Here is an 18,302-nt window from a genome sequence, read left to right as displayed (position 1 = left end):
GTTCTCATCTCATCTCTCATACAAAATGATGTTGGTACATTTAGATGATCATTTTCACTTTAAAGTTGAAATAAAATGCCAGAAAAAAAATTCAAATTTTCATTTTGGTCAATTTACATGATACCTAGTTGAATAAAATTTAAAAATTGAATAAGAAAAGTCTCCCTCTAGCCAAAATAATTGCCCATCCTGTAATCTGATGATGGACATAAACAGCTTGTACTCCTTCTATCCGGCAGGGGGCGACAACGAACTCCACTGTGCGTTTCTATGTATTAATATCCCTCAGAAGCAAGATGTGTTTTTTTTTTTTTTTTTTGATGCTATCGAACGGGGCTAGCAGTCTTCTGATCCCAAGTTAAAACCACCCGTCGTTGAGCATTTAGATGCGGCGTTTTAACTCCTCGGTTCCTGCAGGCAAACAGCCGCCGTGCACCCTGGCCGCCTCGCTGCTCGGCTAGCTGCAGTTTTGTTTTCCAGTGGCTGAAGGTTGGCGGTCATGGCTGACTTCATCATGGTGAGTGTGTGTGTGTGTGTGTGTGTGTGTGTTTCTTCTTTTAATTCTAAATCCACTCGTTTCCGTCTGACACAATTGAAACAGTCGTTTTCTGATTTATAATAACAGCGTCGTCGCAACGTCATGTCATTCGCAGCAGACAGATGCAGAATGGCGTTGTGCTCGTTTTGTATTAAAAACAAATAAGCACGCTTTTTTTTTCAATAAAATAAAGGATTAGTCTCAGTTTTATCTCTCATCCGCAGCTCGAGTGCCCGACATACAATCAACAAGGTTCGATCTGTGAGCTAGACATCGAAAATAAAGTTTAATACAGCAACATTTTGAAAATAATTACTCTGGTCAAACCTAAATGTTTTATTACTGTCTATATGTTATATCACTCAAATTCTTGATGAAAAATGCACCCTTCAATTCTACAATTAACTGAGGTATTTGCATATATTACAGAGGAATAGTACAAATATAACCCCCCTACAGTATTTATATTTCTCCACATAATGTGCTAGAATTTTACATGATGACACCCGGTCTCTACTGTAAAGTTCAATGTTTACAGCTGTGCAAATAGTAATACCTGTTTTCATCCAGCATTTCATCATAGCAATTGCAAATCATTCAGAACAAGACTCTTTCATAGTTGTGGACCCATAACACAGAATTCATTCTGGTTCTGTGATATTCTGTAGTGTACTGCACGGAGAAGTGTAGACTTTATATTTTTCATATCCCTCGGCTGTAAACTTAACTTTCACCAAAATGCAGTTATTGTTCACTGTTAAGGGTATTGCTATTAACCACTCTTATTTTCCAAACCTTTCTTTTCAGTTAACCTATTCATTGTCAGTCGACATTCAACACTGGGGCTATTTCAAGTTAAAGATATTCATTTAGTTTATTAAGGAAAAAAATAAGAGGCATCATGACAGTGAATCAATTTAGTTAAAGCAGGATGTTGTTAATCCTCATCTGACTTGTTTCTCTTCTGTCACCAGTCGTCAGATCTGGTGGTCCGAGGCGGGGGCGGCGCCATGGTTAAAGGCGCGTCACCCTCCGTCACACCAGGCAGCTGGGAGTGCGCAAGCGGGCTGGACCAGATCACTGTAGTGAGGATCGACGACACACACATTGCTGGGGAGCGGTCTCAGGAGACAGCGGATTTTTATGGGATGGAATACTCTATGGCTGGACAGGAGGCGATGGCGGGAGAAGAGGAGCAGGAGGAAGAGGAGGAGGAGGAGGACAGTGTCTTCGTCATAGAGTACTCCAACCCCGAAGAGGAGGGGGAGAGTTACCAGTTCACCATGTCGGTGGATCGCTCACTGCCAGCCAGGAAGCCGGAGGTGAAACCTGCTTTGGTCCGAGGAAAAAGTGCATCTCCGCTGCCACCTTTGGCCCCCAGACCGGGCAGGCTGTATCGTGAGGTCAGACAGAAAAGGAAGCTGACAGACGAAGAGGAGGTCAAAGAGGAGATGGTGGAAGGGCCCGTGAGCAACAAGAGCGTCCTGGAGCTGGGTGAGGACTACAGTGACATGATGAAGAGGAAGGTGGGGGCGGGCAAAGCTCAGCTCTTCTGCAAACTCTGCCCGCCGCCCGGCCGCTTCTTCAAGAGGGCGTCGGGTCTGGCGGTGCATCTCAAACAGATGCACCTGATGGAGGGGAAGAAGACCTTCTTTTGCACGTCTTGCAGCCAGACGGTGCGCACGCAGGTGGAGCTGGACGCGCACACGCGCCGCCACGCCAACCACGAGGCAGTATTCATCTGCCACGTCTGCTCGCCGGACCAGCCGGGATACCAGGGGTCCCGCTGGGGGCTGAGGAGGCACCTGGAGCGCGAGCACCCCGGCGTCATCCCGAGCTGCAACATCTGCCACAAGAGCTTCAAGTCGCTCGTGTCGTACCTCGCCGACCAGTTCCGGCATGTGGGAGTGTCACCTTACTACTGTGCCCGATGCCAGATCTACGAGATGACCGAGCGCGGCCTGAGCGTTCACATTCGAAACCACTACAAGAAGAAGGAGGAGGAGGAACCCGGGGAGAAAAGCGCCGATGCAGAGCGGGCGGACAACTCGGCCACGGACGACTCCGACTTCTGACGTGTCAGGATCCAAGCGGCTGACGGACTCCGCCGCCCGAACCTCACACCGCACATCGGACATTACACCAGCGTAGGATTTTAATCGTCGGTTATTTTGGAACTTGCATGAAGGTGTTTTAACATTTTCCATCACCCCATCAGTGGCAGTCAGCTGACTTCCCAGGGTTCCCAGGGCCTCAGTTTCACTGTTTTAAAAAGGCTTCTGAATGCTGCTTTCACAAACATTTGACATCAAATCCCACCCAGCAATCTGACCCTTAAACACATTTGAGTGATCACAATCTTTTTTCAATATTTGTATTTCAGTTTTCTATTAAAATCTTTTAAAAGTACCTGGTAATTTTCTCATTGTGCCCTTTTTCCTTTTCTAGATCTTTTTTTTTTTCCCTGGTGATTTCTCCCTTAATTTACTTTACGTTGACCTTTCAGATTTTTCAACGAAGGATTAAAAATGCTCAATTTTGAATTTTTGAAAAACATTGAAGACCTATGGCAGAACTGTCATGACGTTTGCAGAAACCCTTTAAGAAATTCATTACTATCTACCCATTATCCTGTACTTAGGGTCGCTGGGATGCTGGAGCCGAGCACGGCCGTCATCGGGCGAGAGGCAGTCGATCATAGGGCACTTGTAGAGAAAAAACATTCACACATCTGGGCGATGCCCACTTTTTCAAGTTAACCTCCTGCATGGTTTTGGTCTGTGGGAGGAAACCGGAGAACCCACACAGACAACATGAAAACTCCGCACAGCGAGGACATCCGTGGGAATCGAACCTTCCTGTGAGGCAGTGTGCCATCGCACTTTGCGACAAATTTGGATTCATTTTTATTATTTATCAAAATCTGATTAGCAGCTACCACACCGAAATAAGCAGCAGATAAGAGACGTTGAAAAAGTAATTTTCAAATTAGTAACATTTAAATTTTGCAAAATGTAACATCTGTCTGTTGGGGATTCCAGTCATCTGGGTCATGGTGAATTCATGTCGAAATCTTCTTGTCATGGCGACGGGAAGAAATTGAACGAAAAGAAGATTTCAACATGAAAATGTAAAATCAACCTTCCAAGACTTGGCAACCACGACAGTCAATCCGAGACAGGTGAACAACCACCAAAAAAAAAAAAAAACAGAAAAAGAACCCAGTAAATGCTTCCGAGTATCAAAAGTAAACCTCTTATAACAGTGGATCAGCAGAGCAAAGTAATGTGATGAATACAACTTTTTTGATGCGCAGTTTTACTCATGTTAACAGTTTTACTCTGGAGTAATAACAGCTGTTTTAAGAAAAGTAAAATGAGATAGAGAGAACCAAAGTCAGACTTTTTTATGCTTTAAAAACAAGAATGAAGGTATTCGATGAGAACAGTCAGAAATGACGAGTGCAGACATTTTTATAAGTTCAGAGGAAATTTTTAAAATAGCGCATCATGTTCAGCCTCCCACTGTAAATCAAACAAAAGAATTGATGTCGGCACTCCCGCCCCAAAGCGAGAAGGTTCAGGGTTCAGTTGGTCGACTGTGTTTTCTCTGTGGGTTCTCCGTGTTCTCTCTCTGTTCCTGGCTGGGTTCTCCAGATTCTCCGTCTTCTTCCCAAGAAGAATAGTAGTAAAGAAGTCCCCAGACCTGAATGAGAGACTGAATGGCTCGATATCTCTGTTTGTTGGAATGGGATTGACAAGAGACTGGTTGAGATTAAGCCCTGCCTCTCGGTCAGTGTCAGCTCCACCGCCCAGGAGCGAATGAATAAATCAAACTGTTTAAATGGTGCAACAAAGGTGTAATGATGAGAGGAGGAATGCATTATGTTTATAAATGAAAGATTATGTGGTGGACTGACATAAACGCACAATGAATTCCACACCACGGGTTTATAAAAACACAGTAGGTGATTAATCTCCTGTCCATGAATGATGATCTAGATATTCTGTCGTAAAATGAGATGTCAAGACATTCAGAACGAAGCGTTTCTGTATTTAATTCCTTCAAACGGTAAAGCTTTGTAAGATGCTCTGCATTTTTCACAACAGGTTGCTCCTCAGACATTCAATTACTACTTCATTATGATTAGAAAGTTTTCATCTTTACATCGACTTTTATCCTCCTACTTTTGTTTCATTTTCCTATTAATTGGATAAATGTTAAATTCTGATTTCATCTTGGTTTAATTACATGTTTTACTGTAAATGTTTTATTTTTATTCTCACTGTTGTAATTCGTAACTTGTTCAGATTTAACTTTATTTGCTGTAATAATGTGACTTTCCTTCCTTGATCAAAACTTGACAGTGAGTTTCTGACCTTCAGATGGGAAATAATACAAGTCCTCTCCTGCTTGAACCACTAGCCTGCAGCAAGGAATTTTGACATGTGGTTTGGTTTTAATTAGAGTTTGGAGCGAGAAAGCCTGTGCAATCGTGTTGTATCACAATTGGAATTTGCCAAAAAAAAAAAAAAAGAAAAAAGAATTTCATCCTTTTTTCTTTTTCTGAATCTTATCACGTTTTTATAAGTTTCCTGATCAGGGCATATTGTTGCCTTCCATCGAACTTCTGAACACTCAAAAAATAATAATTATTTGAGTACTGACGGTTTGGAAACTTTTTTTTTCCGTCCCTGGTATATGACTTTCACCATGACCAACACTTTTGCTTTTATCCCCAAAGAATAAGGCTAAATGATGGTAAAAACTTAAAATATATGATAATAAATACTTTTAATATTAAAATACAGGTATCTAGAAAATAAGTGGTTTTGGTTAATTATATTTTGATTATATTCTTGTTGGCAATTTTTAGAAATAAAAACCATCATATTGACATTTTATTGATATTTAAAATAAATGTGAGGCGTCATTTCCTCATTCTGAATTCATAGGTTAGCACTGACCTGCACCTGGGCGCATTCAATCATTTTTGTTTTACAATTACTTCTATGAAAACATCTGTATCCTTATCATTTTGTACTAAATAAATGTAGCTTTAAGATTAATATAAAAAAAAAAGTCAAACCCTGATATCAGATTACAACTGAATGTCAGCTAGGATTGAAAGTACAACCTTTATTTTTAAAAAAATGTTTTAGACAAAGCATTTTGTATTTTGAAATGTGTTTTATTTAAAATTCAGTGTATTGTTCTGTAACACCTTGTCCGTTTTTTAAATATCTGTCATTAAAGGAAAACTACATCTTTTTTAAGGTTTTTTTTTTCCATCTGCTGAGTTTGAAAGTATGAATAATTTCTTTTTTTTAAAACCTTGTAAAAGAACATTTTGGATTTAAATCAGTTCTCTGTATCATTGTACTTCTATCAGCAAAATCTTAACACACATTTTTAGACATATTATTGCATATTTTGCAAATCATTCCATATACATTTTTTGGTCATTTTCCATCTTTCCTCAATGTATATCCTCCCCAAAACCTCCCAGAAGTGGATTAATAAAGTTCTATGCTGTCCTATCCGAGAGCTGATGAGCCAAACAATTAAGTTATTGGAAAAAGTAGTGGAAACTAGGCTGAAAACAGGAGTCAGCGTTTGTGAGCAGCAGTATGGTTTCATGCTTTCATGTATTTTATTCTATTGGCATGTTTGCTCAAAGCAAAAGCCAACCTTTCACCCAACTATAATGCCTTACTAAGATCCATCCAAAGACAGATAAACTCACACACAGGTCTACGTGCACCCTCTCAACCACCAAAACAAGACCCCAATGACTAAATCATGACCCCCGGTCCAAGTTATCTAATAGGTTTGTCTGTTGTATTTCACATGATTTGAATTTAAGCTTTACCTATTCAAATTCTAACTCAGGTAAATCCCGAGAAGTTCTACCTTTGTTCCCCCTAACGCCAACTCCATTATCACAACAATCCCATTCAACCCAATTTCTGCAAAACCGCTGTCATTACCATAACACAACCCCCACCCTGGCCACTTATATACAGAAAACTCCTTGCAGTCCAACCGAATGGAAGAAGCCTTTGGGATGAGACATGCTGTAACATTTTCAAGGGAAGAAATTGAAGTCAAACAGCCACAAAAATATTTTGACAAGACACATCCGTGACCTGGATGACTTAGAACCTCCAAAGACATACACACAGCTGTTTCTTACAGACAGTTCAGAGTTGAGGTTCAGTCTGAAGTAATTTGGATTACCTTGAATATAATTTCTTAAAATAGGTATTTTGTTGACATTTTAAACATAGCCTCTTTTTAGACACAGTTCAGATCCAGTATATTTCCAAGGTGCCAGACATTTACAGCGCTGAAAATGTCTAGATTTCTATTCATGCTAAAATGAACAACTTATGTCCTATTATCTTTTAAACAATTTTCTCTTTAACTGGTGAGGCCTTTAAAAAAAAGGATTTTCGCCTAAATACTCTGATATCGCTTTGGTTGTTTTTTCGTTCTCCAACAATAAGCTTCAGTATATAATGGCTGCGGAACCTTTGCCATGTTCATGTTTCCACCGGAGTCGTTTTCCAGACGGACACACACGGAATCTGCATCCGGAGGCGTTTGACGATCATCATTAATCCTCTCCTAAATCCGGTCGTCGTTCTGTAGCATGCAAAATATGTTAACAATAATCTCTAACGCACTTTGCAGGATTACAGGAAGGAATGTGGTGAGTTTTTTTTTTTATATTCTCGACCTGGCGAGGTTGTTTTTAAGGCCGATGGGTATGCTAATCGCTTGCTAGCATAGTGTTTGGCTTGGTGCTGACCTTGTGAGCGGCTAACGGTGAAGCCGGGTCGGCTAGTTTGATCTCTGCCATACTTTCTGCAAACCCTGGTCACCGACAATGACTTGTTAGGGCTGCATTGTGATATGTCAAAGATAAATCATCCATCCCTCGTCACTGCTTCCGTTTGTCTTGTCTGTGTGTCGTGATTCTTTGTCTTCCTCAAGCAAAGCAACAGCGCCGCAACCTCAAATGCATTGATATGACACTGTTTGTTTTTTGTTGCATTTCCAACATACAGCAGCATCATTCGTAAGATCACAAGTTTCCCACTTCATCCGTGAGGAAAAATGAACTCGAAGATGCAATTTATATCACATCCCTCAAAATTAGTGAAGAATTTTACGGTGACGAAGGAAGTAACATTTTTGTCCAACTCAGATTGTAGCCGTACTCACAAGTATACGTACAATTTCTTTCGTCTGGAAAGGAACCTGTAAAAAGTTTATTTGGCATCAACAGGGAAGTATGATCCCAATGTCAAACAAATTCCAATAGTCATATCAGTGCATTTTTGTTCTGTGTTTGTTCAACACCTCAGCCCAACACAAGATTTTGAGAAAAATCCATCAATGGCAACTGACCACCACTTAGGAAACCCTTTTCAGTATCGGGCGCCAGGGTATCGAATCAGTTTCCTACTGCATGACTCTGGATTATGGCCGCCTGACATCAGTGACTGTGTGTTTGAGAAATATCTCAAAATAAAAATAAAAAAAAAAAACAGATTTAGCTTAGTAGCTTCATAATCACCAGGCTATAGATTTGATTCCCCAGGTCTGGTGGGGGAAAAAACACTTCCCCTTCTGCCTGCATGCCCCTCTTAATTCACTCTCACAGCAAATTCCCTATTTATTTCTTGCTTTTCTTGTCCCCCCTCCCATTCCCCCCCGAACCCTAGGGAGCCCAAACAGTGTCGGAGGTAAGCCGCTTGTTGCTCTCCTGATATTCTGGACCTTTTGTTTCTCTCCTGTGTGTGCATGTATATGGGAGAGATGTTTCCTGTAGCGCTCTAAGGTCTATGTAAACCAAAGAATGTGATTCAGCTCAAAGGAAATTAACCATTCTTCAGCCCGCAGTCACTTGGAGTGAGTATCCATCGGTCTGGAAGTATGTGAAGTAGACAGGAATAGCGGTTTATTGATCCCCATTATGAATTTACTTATTGAAGCCTATCAATGCATGCTCTTATTTTCCCACAATCAATGGATTTTACTCCCTGTGACTGCAACAACCTTTAATGTAGTTAATCCCTCTGTATAATTGTTTTTTTGCTTTAAACAATTATTCTAAAGTTGTGCTTTTGTCAGTCTAGTCTGGCTGTTTGACATCTTTTTTTATACATACACACAGCCTTTATTTATTTTTTTATTTTATTATGAATCACTTAGTGAGACGTCAGCATGAGGGGGCCACAAGCTTTTATCTGACCCCCTAATCAGCACAAATATGCTTTACCAAAATCAAATGACTATACTATAGCTTGTGTCAAGATCTGTGTAGGTCCTAGCCAGGCCATACCCTTCCTAAAATTAAGCTTTCTTTTTTTTTTTGAAAGCATAAACCCACAGAATGATAGGGTGTTGCATTAAACCAAATGTACCATCTTTGTCTGGCCATGACTGACCATATTGTCATCCTTATGTCAAAAGGGTGGTCTAAAGATCCCTGTATTGTTTCATTTTTTTTTTTTTCCCTTTTTTTGTGGCATTAACCACTGACATGGCAACAGATCACGAGATGAGACAGTAGTTTCTTTTGTATTGTGCTTGGGCCTGACTTTTGCTCAGGTCAGTGTTTGTGACCACTTGTCATAGACATGTGATTTTTTTTTTTTTTTTTTTTTTTTTGCACAAATACGTTATTTATGATTTCCCCCATTTTAAAATTATTGTTTTGTAATCCCGGGGATATTGCATTTCTGACTTAAATCAAAAGATAAATTGCTGCTTGACAAAGTTGACTATTGACTGAAGCTTTAGAAAACAGACAATTTTAGAAGAGAAAAGCCTTTCCTCTCACTGCATTTCATACGGTGGGACATCAGTTTCAACACTGTTTGGAAGAGCTCATTCTACATTCCTCCTGTCTGTCTTTTTGCTCCACCCGTCATATTTGTGTTCATCCTCCATGTAGCTACTGTCTCTACCTCTTGTCACCTGTAGATGTGTCATCACCATAGGCTGTGTAGAGCTCGCCTGCCCACGCTCTGCTCTGATCGGCTCCTGTGTTCCCCAGTTGCTGATTGACCTGTCTGAGTACGTCAATCTTACCTCTCCATCGGCACCTGCCTTGGCACAGACCCAGCGGCAACCACCCAAACCACCGCCAGTCAATGCTAGTGCAGCCATCGCACAGTTAGCTAGCGCCCAGGCCGAGCTGCCAGGCACGCCAGTAAGAACACATGTAGGTCGGTCTGTGTTTGCCTGCTCACTAACTGGGTCTGAAGGCCACCCGGCCTGATACTAAAGGTCCTTCTCAGGCACAACCTCTCAACCAGAAGTTTAAAAAATACTTTTGGAAGTCCCTTATTTGTAAGCTGGCAGTTTTGAGGCAGAGAAACAGATTGACATTTAAAGTATGGAAATGTCGGCTATGGATAACCCAGTGTTAATTTTAGTCAGGGTAATTTTCTTTTGTTTTTTTTCTTAATTTTTTAGGGCAAATCAGTCATATAAATGTTTTCCCCTTTCTTGTCTGTTATCTACTGTGTACCTTGGGTTCAACAACAGATTTTTTTTTTCCTCTTAGTTTTATTTTGTCATTTTAGGGATTCAGTTTTACTTCATTTTTACCCAAGACTGTTTGCATCAGCTGAGCCAAACTGCGCACTTCCACTATGCACTGTTGTGATCAGAATTTTAATTATTAATTGTGACCCATTTCTCTGCCTCTGAATGCACATTTTCTTATTGCGGCCTTCATAAGTGAGGTTTGGGGCACATAAAATTATACATTCTTATTGGTGTCTTTGGCAGTTTAGACAGGTATAAGAAAAACACATGGTTTTCAAAAAAACAGGATATTTTTTCCCATTTATCCAACGGAATCTTGCTGTATGGAAATTCATTAATGACATTCAACAGCAATTTTCAGCTATTTTCAAAGTAGTCTTTAGTTCATAACTAAAATTTAAGCCATGATTTCCATCTTTGTGCAGTGTAGCTGTTCAGAAATAGTGGAAGTGGTATTTTTTTGTCCACTTCTCTTATTGTCATTCCCCTTGAACAATTCTCCATCCACATTTAGGTATTCAGTAGATTGACATGCTATTGTCCTGTGCTGCGCTGCCTCCACTTTTGCATTTTTACCCTGAAATATGAACTTGCTACTTTTCAACATTTTTTTGATCAGATTCCAGTGACTGGCCGCATTTGGCTGTGTGATCTATTACTTTTTAAAATCTACATCTGTGGAAGACTATGAAAATAATTGAGTTCTATGAAAGTCAGAAGTTGTGAGAATTTGTGTGTGTATATATGTGTGTGTTTATGTATGTATCTTTTTTTTTTTTTTTAAATAAATCAATTTCATTATGAGATTTTTAGTTGAGTGTTTAGATTTTATTTTGGGGGAAATTATTCATATTTTTCTAACCTTTGACACATGTGGTATTAAAAATATTTCAAGAATTGTGATATGAACGTTAGTCTACAGCTGGTGACTTGTCTACTAGGCCCCTCCCATGAAAAATACAGGACCCCAGCCCGTCTCTGTGGATGATGTTGTTGTCTTCACCGAAACCCCTCCCAGCATGCATGTGTTTTTAGTGAATAACATTTAGCGTCTTTTCTTGGTCACCAGGGCGCTAGGGTTGTGGTTTCACGTTCCTATGCTGACTTCACCCCTCAGGCGACCTTTGACATCAAGGTGAGTTGATGGTCATGTTTTTTCTCTTTCAGTCTCTTCTTAAAAGACGAAAGCTTCTTTGTAGTTTAAATTTGTGAACAAAGTTTTGACAGTGAAAATATGCTGAATCTTGCCTTCCTTTATTTGGCTTTTTTTTTTTAAGTTGTGCAATATTAATTCGTCCGTGCCTGCACTGAAAAAATTGATGCGCCAACAGAAATGTGACCTCCACCGTCTAGAGGAAGGGCCTCCCTTGACAGCTGAGCTGACACGGGAGCAGGGCCTGCAGTACTACCGCACCATGCAGACCATCAGGCGCATGGAGCTCAAAGCCGACCAGCTCTACAAGCAAAAGATTATCAGGGGATTCTGTCACCTGTATGACGGACAGGTCATAAAATCCACTCTCTTCTGTCACCCTTATAAGAACCCTAAGGAAAAATAGTCATTTTCTCTGATTTTTTGTTTTTCCTCGATAAAGTCAGAGTACCCTCTCCATCTTCATCAGCAGAAGCTCTAACATCCTGCAAATTTAATTTCTGCACCTCGGCTTGATGTTCCACTATTATTTTTGAAATCAGTGCAAATTTTGTGATATTGAATGGCCCGACATCCGACTGGAAGAATGATACGTCCTTGTTCTGGGCAAGAGTCCTTCACTGTGTATTTAGCGTTCAGTATGTTGAAGTTACAGAAAACACTGCTGTGGTTTTCCCCCTTCAGGAAGCGTGCGCCGCGGGTATCGAGGCTTCCATTACGTCGTCCGATCACCTGATCACGGCCTACCGTGCCCACGGTTACACCTACACCCGTGGTGTGCAGATCAAGGAGATCCTGGCTGAGCTGACAGGTGAAGCCGAGGGGTAAATTCTGGTTTAGAGATGTCTTTAAGAAGCCCCTGACGATGACATATCTCATATTTGCTACCCCTCAGGTCGTCGAGGTGGTGTGGCCAAAGGGAAGGGAGGCTCGATGCACATGTACGCGCCGCATTTCTACGGAGGCAATGGCATTGTGGGAGCACAGGTGAACACACCCTTCAGGCAGAGAGCACACTTATAAAGAATAGACTAAATCTTCATCCCTCATCATGTTAGTATATCCAACTTTTGCCATTTTCCCCATCTTTATCATTAACTTAAAAACATTCGTAAACTGGATTCATCTCAAAATCTCTGAAAAAGGATCCAGGCAATAAAATAAGTGGCAAGAAATTAGTAATCATTGATTTTGTGAAACCCAACGTCCTGGTCAGGCATTAACTATCCCAAAACTTGCAATAAATGTAATCTGTGTGACTTGTCCAGGTTCCGCTGGGAACTGGCATCGCTCTGGCCTGCCAGTACCAAGGCACCGATCAGTTGTGTGTCACACTGTACGGAGACGGGGCAGCCAATCAGGTAAAAATCAATTTCCCAAGTCACTTAAAAAAAAAAAATCCCAAAAGCCTCATGGGCGGCGTCTCTCAACACTGTCCTCTTGGATCTTGTCAGGGCCAGCTCTTCGAGTCATTCAACATGGCAGCCCTCTGGAAACTGCCCTGCATTTTCATCTGTGAGAACAACAAGTACGGCATGGGGACTTCCGTGGAGAGGGCATCAGCCTGCACTGACTACTATAAAAGAGGCGACTTCATACCAGGACTCAGAGTGAGATGCAGACTGATTGTGTTTTTACTGGCGGTCATAAACCTTTTCCAACTTAGATCTAATAGGAGGGGGGGGTTACTATGCTATACACTATCCGACAGAATGAAAGGAAAGGTGTTCCAGACAGTAGTGAGACCACTGATGCTTTATGGTCTAGAAACAGTGACATTGACGACAAGACAGGAGGCAGGAGGTCACAGAGATGAAGATGTCGAGGTTCACTTTGGGAGTGATGAGGATGGATAAGATATGGAATGAGTCCAGAGGAACAGCAGATGTCGGATGTTTAGGAGAGAAGCCAGACTGAGAGGGTTCGGTCATATACAGAGGAGGGATAGTGAATATACTGGTAGTTGGATTCTGTAAGTGGAGCTGTTAGGCAGGAATTCTAGAAGAAGACCAAAGGAGATTTATGGATGTAGTGAGAGGATATGTTGTTGTGAGAGGAGGATACAGAGAATGGAGTTGGATGGAGAAGGTTGATTCACTGTGGTGACCCCTAAAGGGAAGAGCTGAAAGGAAAAGATCTCCGAGGAGGGGGGGTGCAGTTAATTTAATGTCTGACACAAAGTGCTTAAACTGTCTTTTGGATTTAGTCTTCAAACTAACCAAGGTTTTCTTGCGCTTGTTTGTAAAATGTGAGACTTTTTTTGTAGGACATGCCATGCTGTAGTTGCCTCAGGGCCATTCCTATTTGTTTTCTGCAGTGACTCATTGCAAAACCCTGGAAGGAAGCAGTTGTCATTTGGAGGCGTGTGAAAATCAGAAGGCTGATTGTATTTCCTCTGCTGCTCTGAGCGACTCCATTTTAATGTTTAACCGGACATGACACAGATTGTGATGATTCTATTAGTGCAAGACGGATGACAGTCTCAGTTGTTTTAAAAAGAGGAAAAAATATAAATTGGAAAAAACTACTTGAATATCATTTAAGGTTGATGATTGACATACTCTTATCTGCACTACCTGTGCATCACATTAAGCTCTGGACCAGAGGTTAAATTTCATGCTTATCTTATACAAAGGGCTGCTCGCTGAAGTAAACCTGTGTGTCACGCTTTCTGGGTTTAAACACACCGCTAGAGCCAATGGACTTTAACTCGGGGAAGGTTGGTGACTTAGGTAATAGACTGTCAGATTATGATATTTTCGAGTGACATTGCAATACATTTGGGGTCTTGGGCAGTGGCTGCAGTGTGTTCCGTACACTGCAGCTGGCCTGTGTGGACCTAGACTATAACAGGAGGAGACCAAAGAGTCCGTCCTGGCAGTTGCAGGTGTGAGCATCCATACAGCTGTCTGATGCTCATGTATGATACTGCATACAAGCTCTGGCACTCAGAAGTTATTCTTACCAGTGGCCAAAGCAAGTCATCCATTCAAGAACACACCATTCTCTAATAGGTGGTTAAATAATTGGAAAATATACCTGGCTTGTGTGAAATTTATGCTGGTGGTTTAATACTTTTTCTTTCCTGTTTAGGTGGATGGCATGGATGTCCTGTGTGTCAGAGAGGCCGTCAAGTTTGCAGCAGACCATTGCAGATCAGGAAAGGTGAGCTGTGGGGGACCTGTGCCCCCCCCCACCAGCTGAGCTGACCCACCTTTTAACTATTATTGGGGGAAATAATTTCATCATCAGCCATGAGTTATGTTGCTACACGCTTATATGTCGAGTTCACACTGTAGGTTGTAAGAGAAGCCCACAGGGATTTCTACCAATTTACCAGTTTATTTTCAGCAACTCACACCATAGTGAAAATAGCACTAATTTTTATTTTCAGGTTAATTTTTTTTTTTTCAAAGGAAACCAGTCTTGTAGTATGAGCCTGATACATGCACTGGCTGCGAAATGATCAAACTCCAATTAATATGGATAAAAATCACTGGTTATGGAACTGATTAAATATAATGACATTTTAACATGAAAAAAATCACCTGACCTGAAAATGTTTTAAGACTTTGTACCACCAGTTAGAACTTTATGTTACTGTCCCTCTGGGGATAAATCATGGTAGATGATCCCTTTTGTTGTGTATTTTTTGGGGGGGGGGTTTAGGGTCCCATTGTGATGGAGCTGCAGACCTACCGTTACCATGGACACAGCATGAGCGACCCAGGTGTCAGGTGAGGAACATCATTTGAATGATTAAACTGTCTGACTCATCCTTTCATTATCCATTTCTTCCTTGTTCCAGAAAAGGTATAAGGGCTGCATTCAAGTGGCTCCTATGCATGTTTATAATATATAAAAACATTATCACAACATCACAACTTTGGGATCAAACCCAAGTCCTAGAATATCCTTTTGGATAAATACTTCCTGTTATATTGTGAAGGGTTTTTTTTGTCTTTCCTTCCTGATTCACCCAATGGTAAATAAACTACCAGCCAAATAGAGGTGTGTGTACACTAAATCTAATTTAAATGTTTGCCAAAAAATGGCACCCCACTTTGCCCATGATTACATTAAAAAGTTATTAAAATATGTACAGGAGATATAGTGAAATACTTTATGGGAGGGAAAAGGATGCTGAGGTTGTAATTGTCAGGCAGGACATTTATGGATGGAGAGGACATGAAGTTAGTTGGTGTTTGAGAAGAGGATGCAGAGAATAGGTTTAGATGGAGGCAGATGATTTGCTGTGGTGACCCCTTCAAGGAGCAGACAGAAGGAAAAGACTGCAAAAAGAACATTGACTATCTCAACAGCAGTTTAACTCCATGTCCTTTTTTATGCGTGAGTGAGAAGAGGATAGCATGACACCTTGCTTCTTACTTGTATAATTGGGTTTCTATATTTTGGGTCGCAGCCACTAACAGTGATCACTTCCTATAGCTACCGCACCCGCGATGAAATCCAGGAGGTGCGCAGCAAGAGTGACCCCATCTCTATGCTGAAGGAGCGCATGCTAACATCTAACATGGCGTCTGCTGAGGAATTCAAGGTGGGTGAAGACAGTATGCCCTCCAAGCTTGCCGGGGGAGTTGCAAACTCCAGTGCTAATCACTGTGCTGCCCCAGATACAACATGTAGAGAGAAATTTACTTCAAAACGCTCCCTGGAAAATCATCTTTTTGAACTTTTTTTTTTTTTTTTTGGTGCGTGAATTGTTTTGGTTACAAAGGTCAGCTCCGACTAATTGAAAATGCATAACTTTGAACTTTTTTATTAATTTTTGTTGGTGCATGAATTGTTTTGATTGCAAAGGTCAACTTCAACTCATCGAAATAGGTGAGCTTAAGATCAGTTGGACAAACTCCAGTGTAAGTATGAAATGAGTCTTAGATCCATTATGTCAAGCCTTAACATTTTAAGAAAACATTTTTTAACTGGTAAAATGTGGTATTGGTTGAATTTATATTTGAAAATTCTATGAGATTAATGGAAAAATTGTAGTTGTAATCTGTTGCCTAATGTGTCATTTACTACACTACAATATTTTGATCAATTCATGTAATAAGTTGATTGTTTAATGGAAAATAACAAATATCAACGTTTAATTTTAGCCAGCTTATTTGCGTCGATTCATGAAACCCTTCCCACTCACAGGAAATTGACGTGGCCATTCGGAAGGAGGTGGAGGAGGCGGCACAGTTCGCCACATCAGACCCAGAGCCTCCACTGGAGGAGCTGTGCAACCACATCTTCAACAACGAGCCACCCTTAGAAGTGCGCGGAATACACCCATGGTCCAAGCTGAAGTCAGTCAGCTAGACCTGCAAGTCTAACCCTATGATCATGTTGTGGTAAAATCGTAGCTCGACCCTCCCAGGAACGACCAAACACACGGTGTGTTACCCAGAAACAAATCTCACTCTGCAGCATTCCACACCTCCATACCACCTCTACTCTAAACCTCCCAGTGTTACTGGTTTTATTTTGTCACTTTAGCAGATGAATTCTAAAAGTTACCTGTTGTTCTGATTGTACATCTGACCAGTAGATCCTGCTGGTCTGCAAAATCCTCTTTCCCAAGAGTGTACTTTGAAAGGAACGCATTTGTTTGAATATACGCACAATACTAGTTTTTCGTGTTTACTTTTGTTTTCAGAATATTCTTTAGAATATTCAGAAGATTTTGGCAAGAATTCACCATGATCTGGATGACTGAGAATCTCCAGACATTTTCAGAATATGTTAAACACTTTCTGTTTTATGCAGAATTCTAGCTAGTTTTAACACTTGTAAATGTTTTAAATGTGTTTATAGAAGCTGTCTGAGACTCCTCCGTATAGAGAAACCATGTGATGTATTTTTATTTTTTATTTTTTAATTTATTTTTAAACCCCAAGTTGTGACTTCGATCTACCAGGAAAGAAAAGGTGTTTTGATGGAAATATCCTATGGGCTCAGATGAGAACATGAGTTTAGCATGTCTGTATTTGAGATACAGAAATTGTAATTTGCGAACACTAAGACAAATTTGGAGCAAGGCTATCCATAATTTGTTCCATAAAGAAATAGGAATACAATCTATACGCCTGTTTAACTATATCCAAAGATTTTAAAGTTGTTTCCACTTAAATATGATCTGAAAAACTAGCAATATCCAGAAAATGCTTGTGTTAGCTAACAGTTGCTCATAGATATATCTGAACATTGTGAAAATTAGGAAGATAGGGTTGATTTGCATTTGTCTCCCCGGTTTGAATGAGCTGGGGGGGGGGTGTATTAACTTTTTTTTTTTTTTCCCCCTCCTCTTCCGCAAGGGACCTTGTCATATAAAATATCTAACCACTGCGTAAATATGCACTGAAATAAAGTACAGCCCATGCGCTTGTACAAGACCGTATAGCTTTACTTGACTGTGTGTTTTGACTGTTTTGAACAGAGTGTATGACTTTGGAAATAAAAGGAAGTGCGTGAGAGTTTGTTTTTGCTTTTTCCCCTCATTTATTGTCCACAAGATGAAAAAATACCAAGCATGTTGAATGGATAGTACATGATTGACTGCACATAAACTTAATTTTCTGCGATCTCCTAAAATTTAAAGAAGCCTGTGTAAATGACGCATGTTTTTAGATTATGAAATGTGAAAGTCCAAACAGATGGGTTGTTGACAACCCCCAGAATAAAAGACAGAATTACAGTAATCTCTCACAAATGTAAGTGTAAATCAAGAGATTCATGAAAAACAATTTCCATTACTCCCTCTTTTGTAATGTTTTGCGGTAATTCTGTCTTTTATTAACTTAACAATTTTAGATTATGCTTTTTTCATTGAGATATTTTTTTCTGGCTATCTAAGGGGATTTTTGAGATCTTGCACTGTTTTAGACATTTTAATGTTAGACCACTTATTACTGAAGGGAAAGGGAATTACTATTCATTTAACTTTTTGAGGTGGGTGTTTAAAAAGAGGAAATCTTGGCACAATTCAGGTTATTTCTTTAATCGTGTTTTGTAACAATTGTCTAAAATCGACCACAC

General features: G+C 40.4%; 2 protein-coding genes across 8 annotated transcripts; both read left to right on the top strand.

Annotated features, from left to right (window-relative positions):
- The first annotated feature begins 296 nt into the window (after positions 1-296).
- Positions 297-5,809, top strand: LOC147231737 (uncharacterized). The gene is made up of 2 exons (XM_086150784.1): positions 297-517; positions 1,513-5,809. The coding sequence occupies exons 1-2, from the start codon at positions 500-502 to the stop codon at positions 2,611-2,613; spliced, it is 1,119 nt and encodes a 372-aa protein (XP_086006910.1). The 5' UTR covers positions 297-499; the 3' UTR covers positions 2,614-5,809.
- Positions 5,810-7,109: 1,300 nt separating this feature from the next.
- On the top strand, positions 7,110-17,740 carry pdha1b (pyruvate dehydrogenase E1 subunit alpha 1b). 7 transcript variants are annotated; one of them, XM_086150758.1, is made up of 13 exons: positions 7,117-7,253; positions 8,272-8,292; positions 9,609-9,764; positions 11,175-11,240; positions 11,437-11,610; positions 11,943-12,069; positions 12,154-12,245; positions 12,527-12,619; positions 12,713-12,868; positions 14,352-14,423; positions 14,928-14,995; positions 15,708-15,816; positions 16,422-17,740. In XM_086150758.1, the coding sequence occupies exons 1-13, from the start codon at positions 7,194-7,196 to the stop codon at positions 16,584-16,586; spliced, it is 1,359 nt and encodes a 452-aa protein (XP_086006884.1). In that variant the 5' UTR covers positions 7,117-7,193; the 3' UTR covers positions 16,587-17,740. The 7 variants fall into 7 exon arrangements, with proteins under 7 accessions (XP_086006887.1, XP_086006888.1, XP_086006884.1 ...); XM_086150757.1 differs by having other exon boundaries at positions 9,609-9,776; XM_086150756.1 differs by having other exon boundaries at positions 9,536-9,764.
- Positions 17,741-18,302: the final 562 nt, after the last annotated feature.

The sequence above is a fragment of the Fistularia commersonii genome, chromosome 8 (genome assembly GCF_037954325.1).
Source record: "Fistularia commersonii isolate RoL2024-O1a breed Wild chromosome 8, RoL_Fcom_v1.0, whole genome shotgun sequence".
Lineage (NCBI taxonomy): Eukaryota > Metazoa > Chordata > Actinopteri > Syngnathiformes > Fistulariidae > Fistularia > Fistularia commersonii.
The sequence above is the reverse complement of the archived record's forward strand: the minus strand, read 5'-3'. Positions and strand labels throughout refer to the sequence as shown.

Coding starts and splice junctions, on each gene's coding strand:
- pdha1b (XM_086150755.1), top strand. Junction 11,241..11,436: donor AGGCGACCTTTGACATCAAG/GTGAGTTGATGG, acceptor ATGCGCCAACAG/AAATGTGACCTCCACCGTCT. Junction 12,869..14,351: donor ACTTCATACCAGGACTCAGA/GTGAGATGCAGA, acceptor TTTCCTGTTTAG/GTGGATGGCATGGATGTCCT.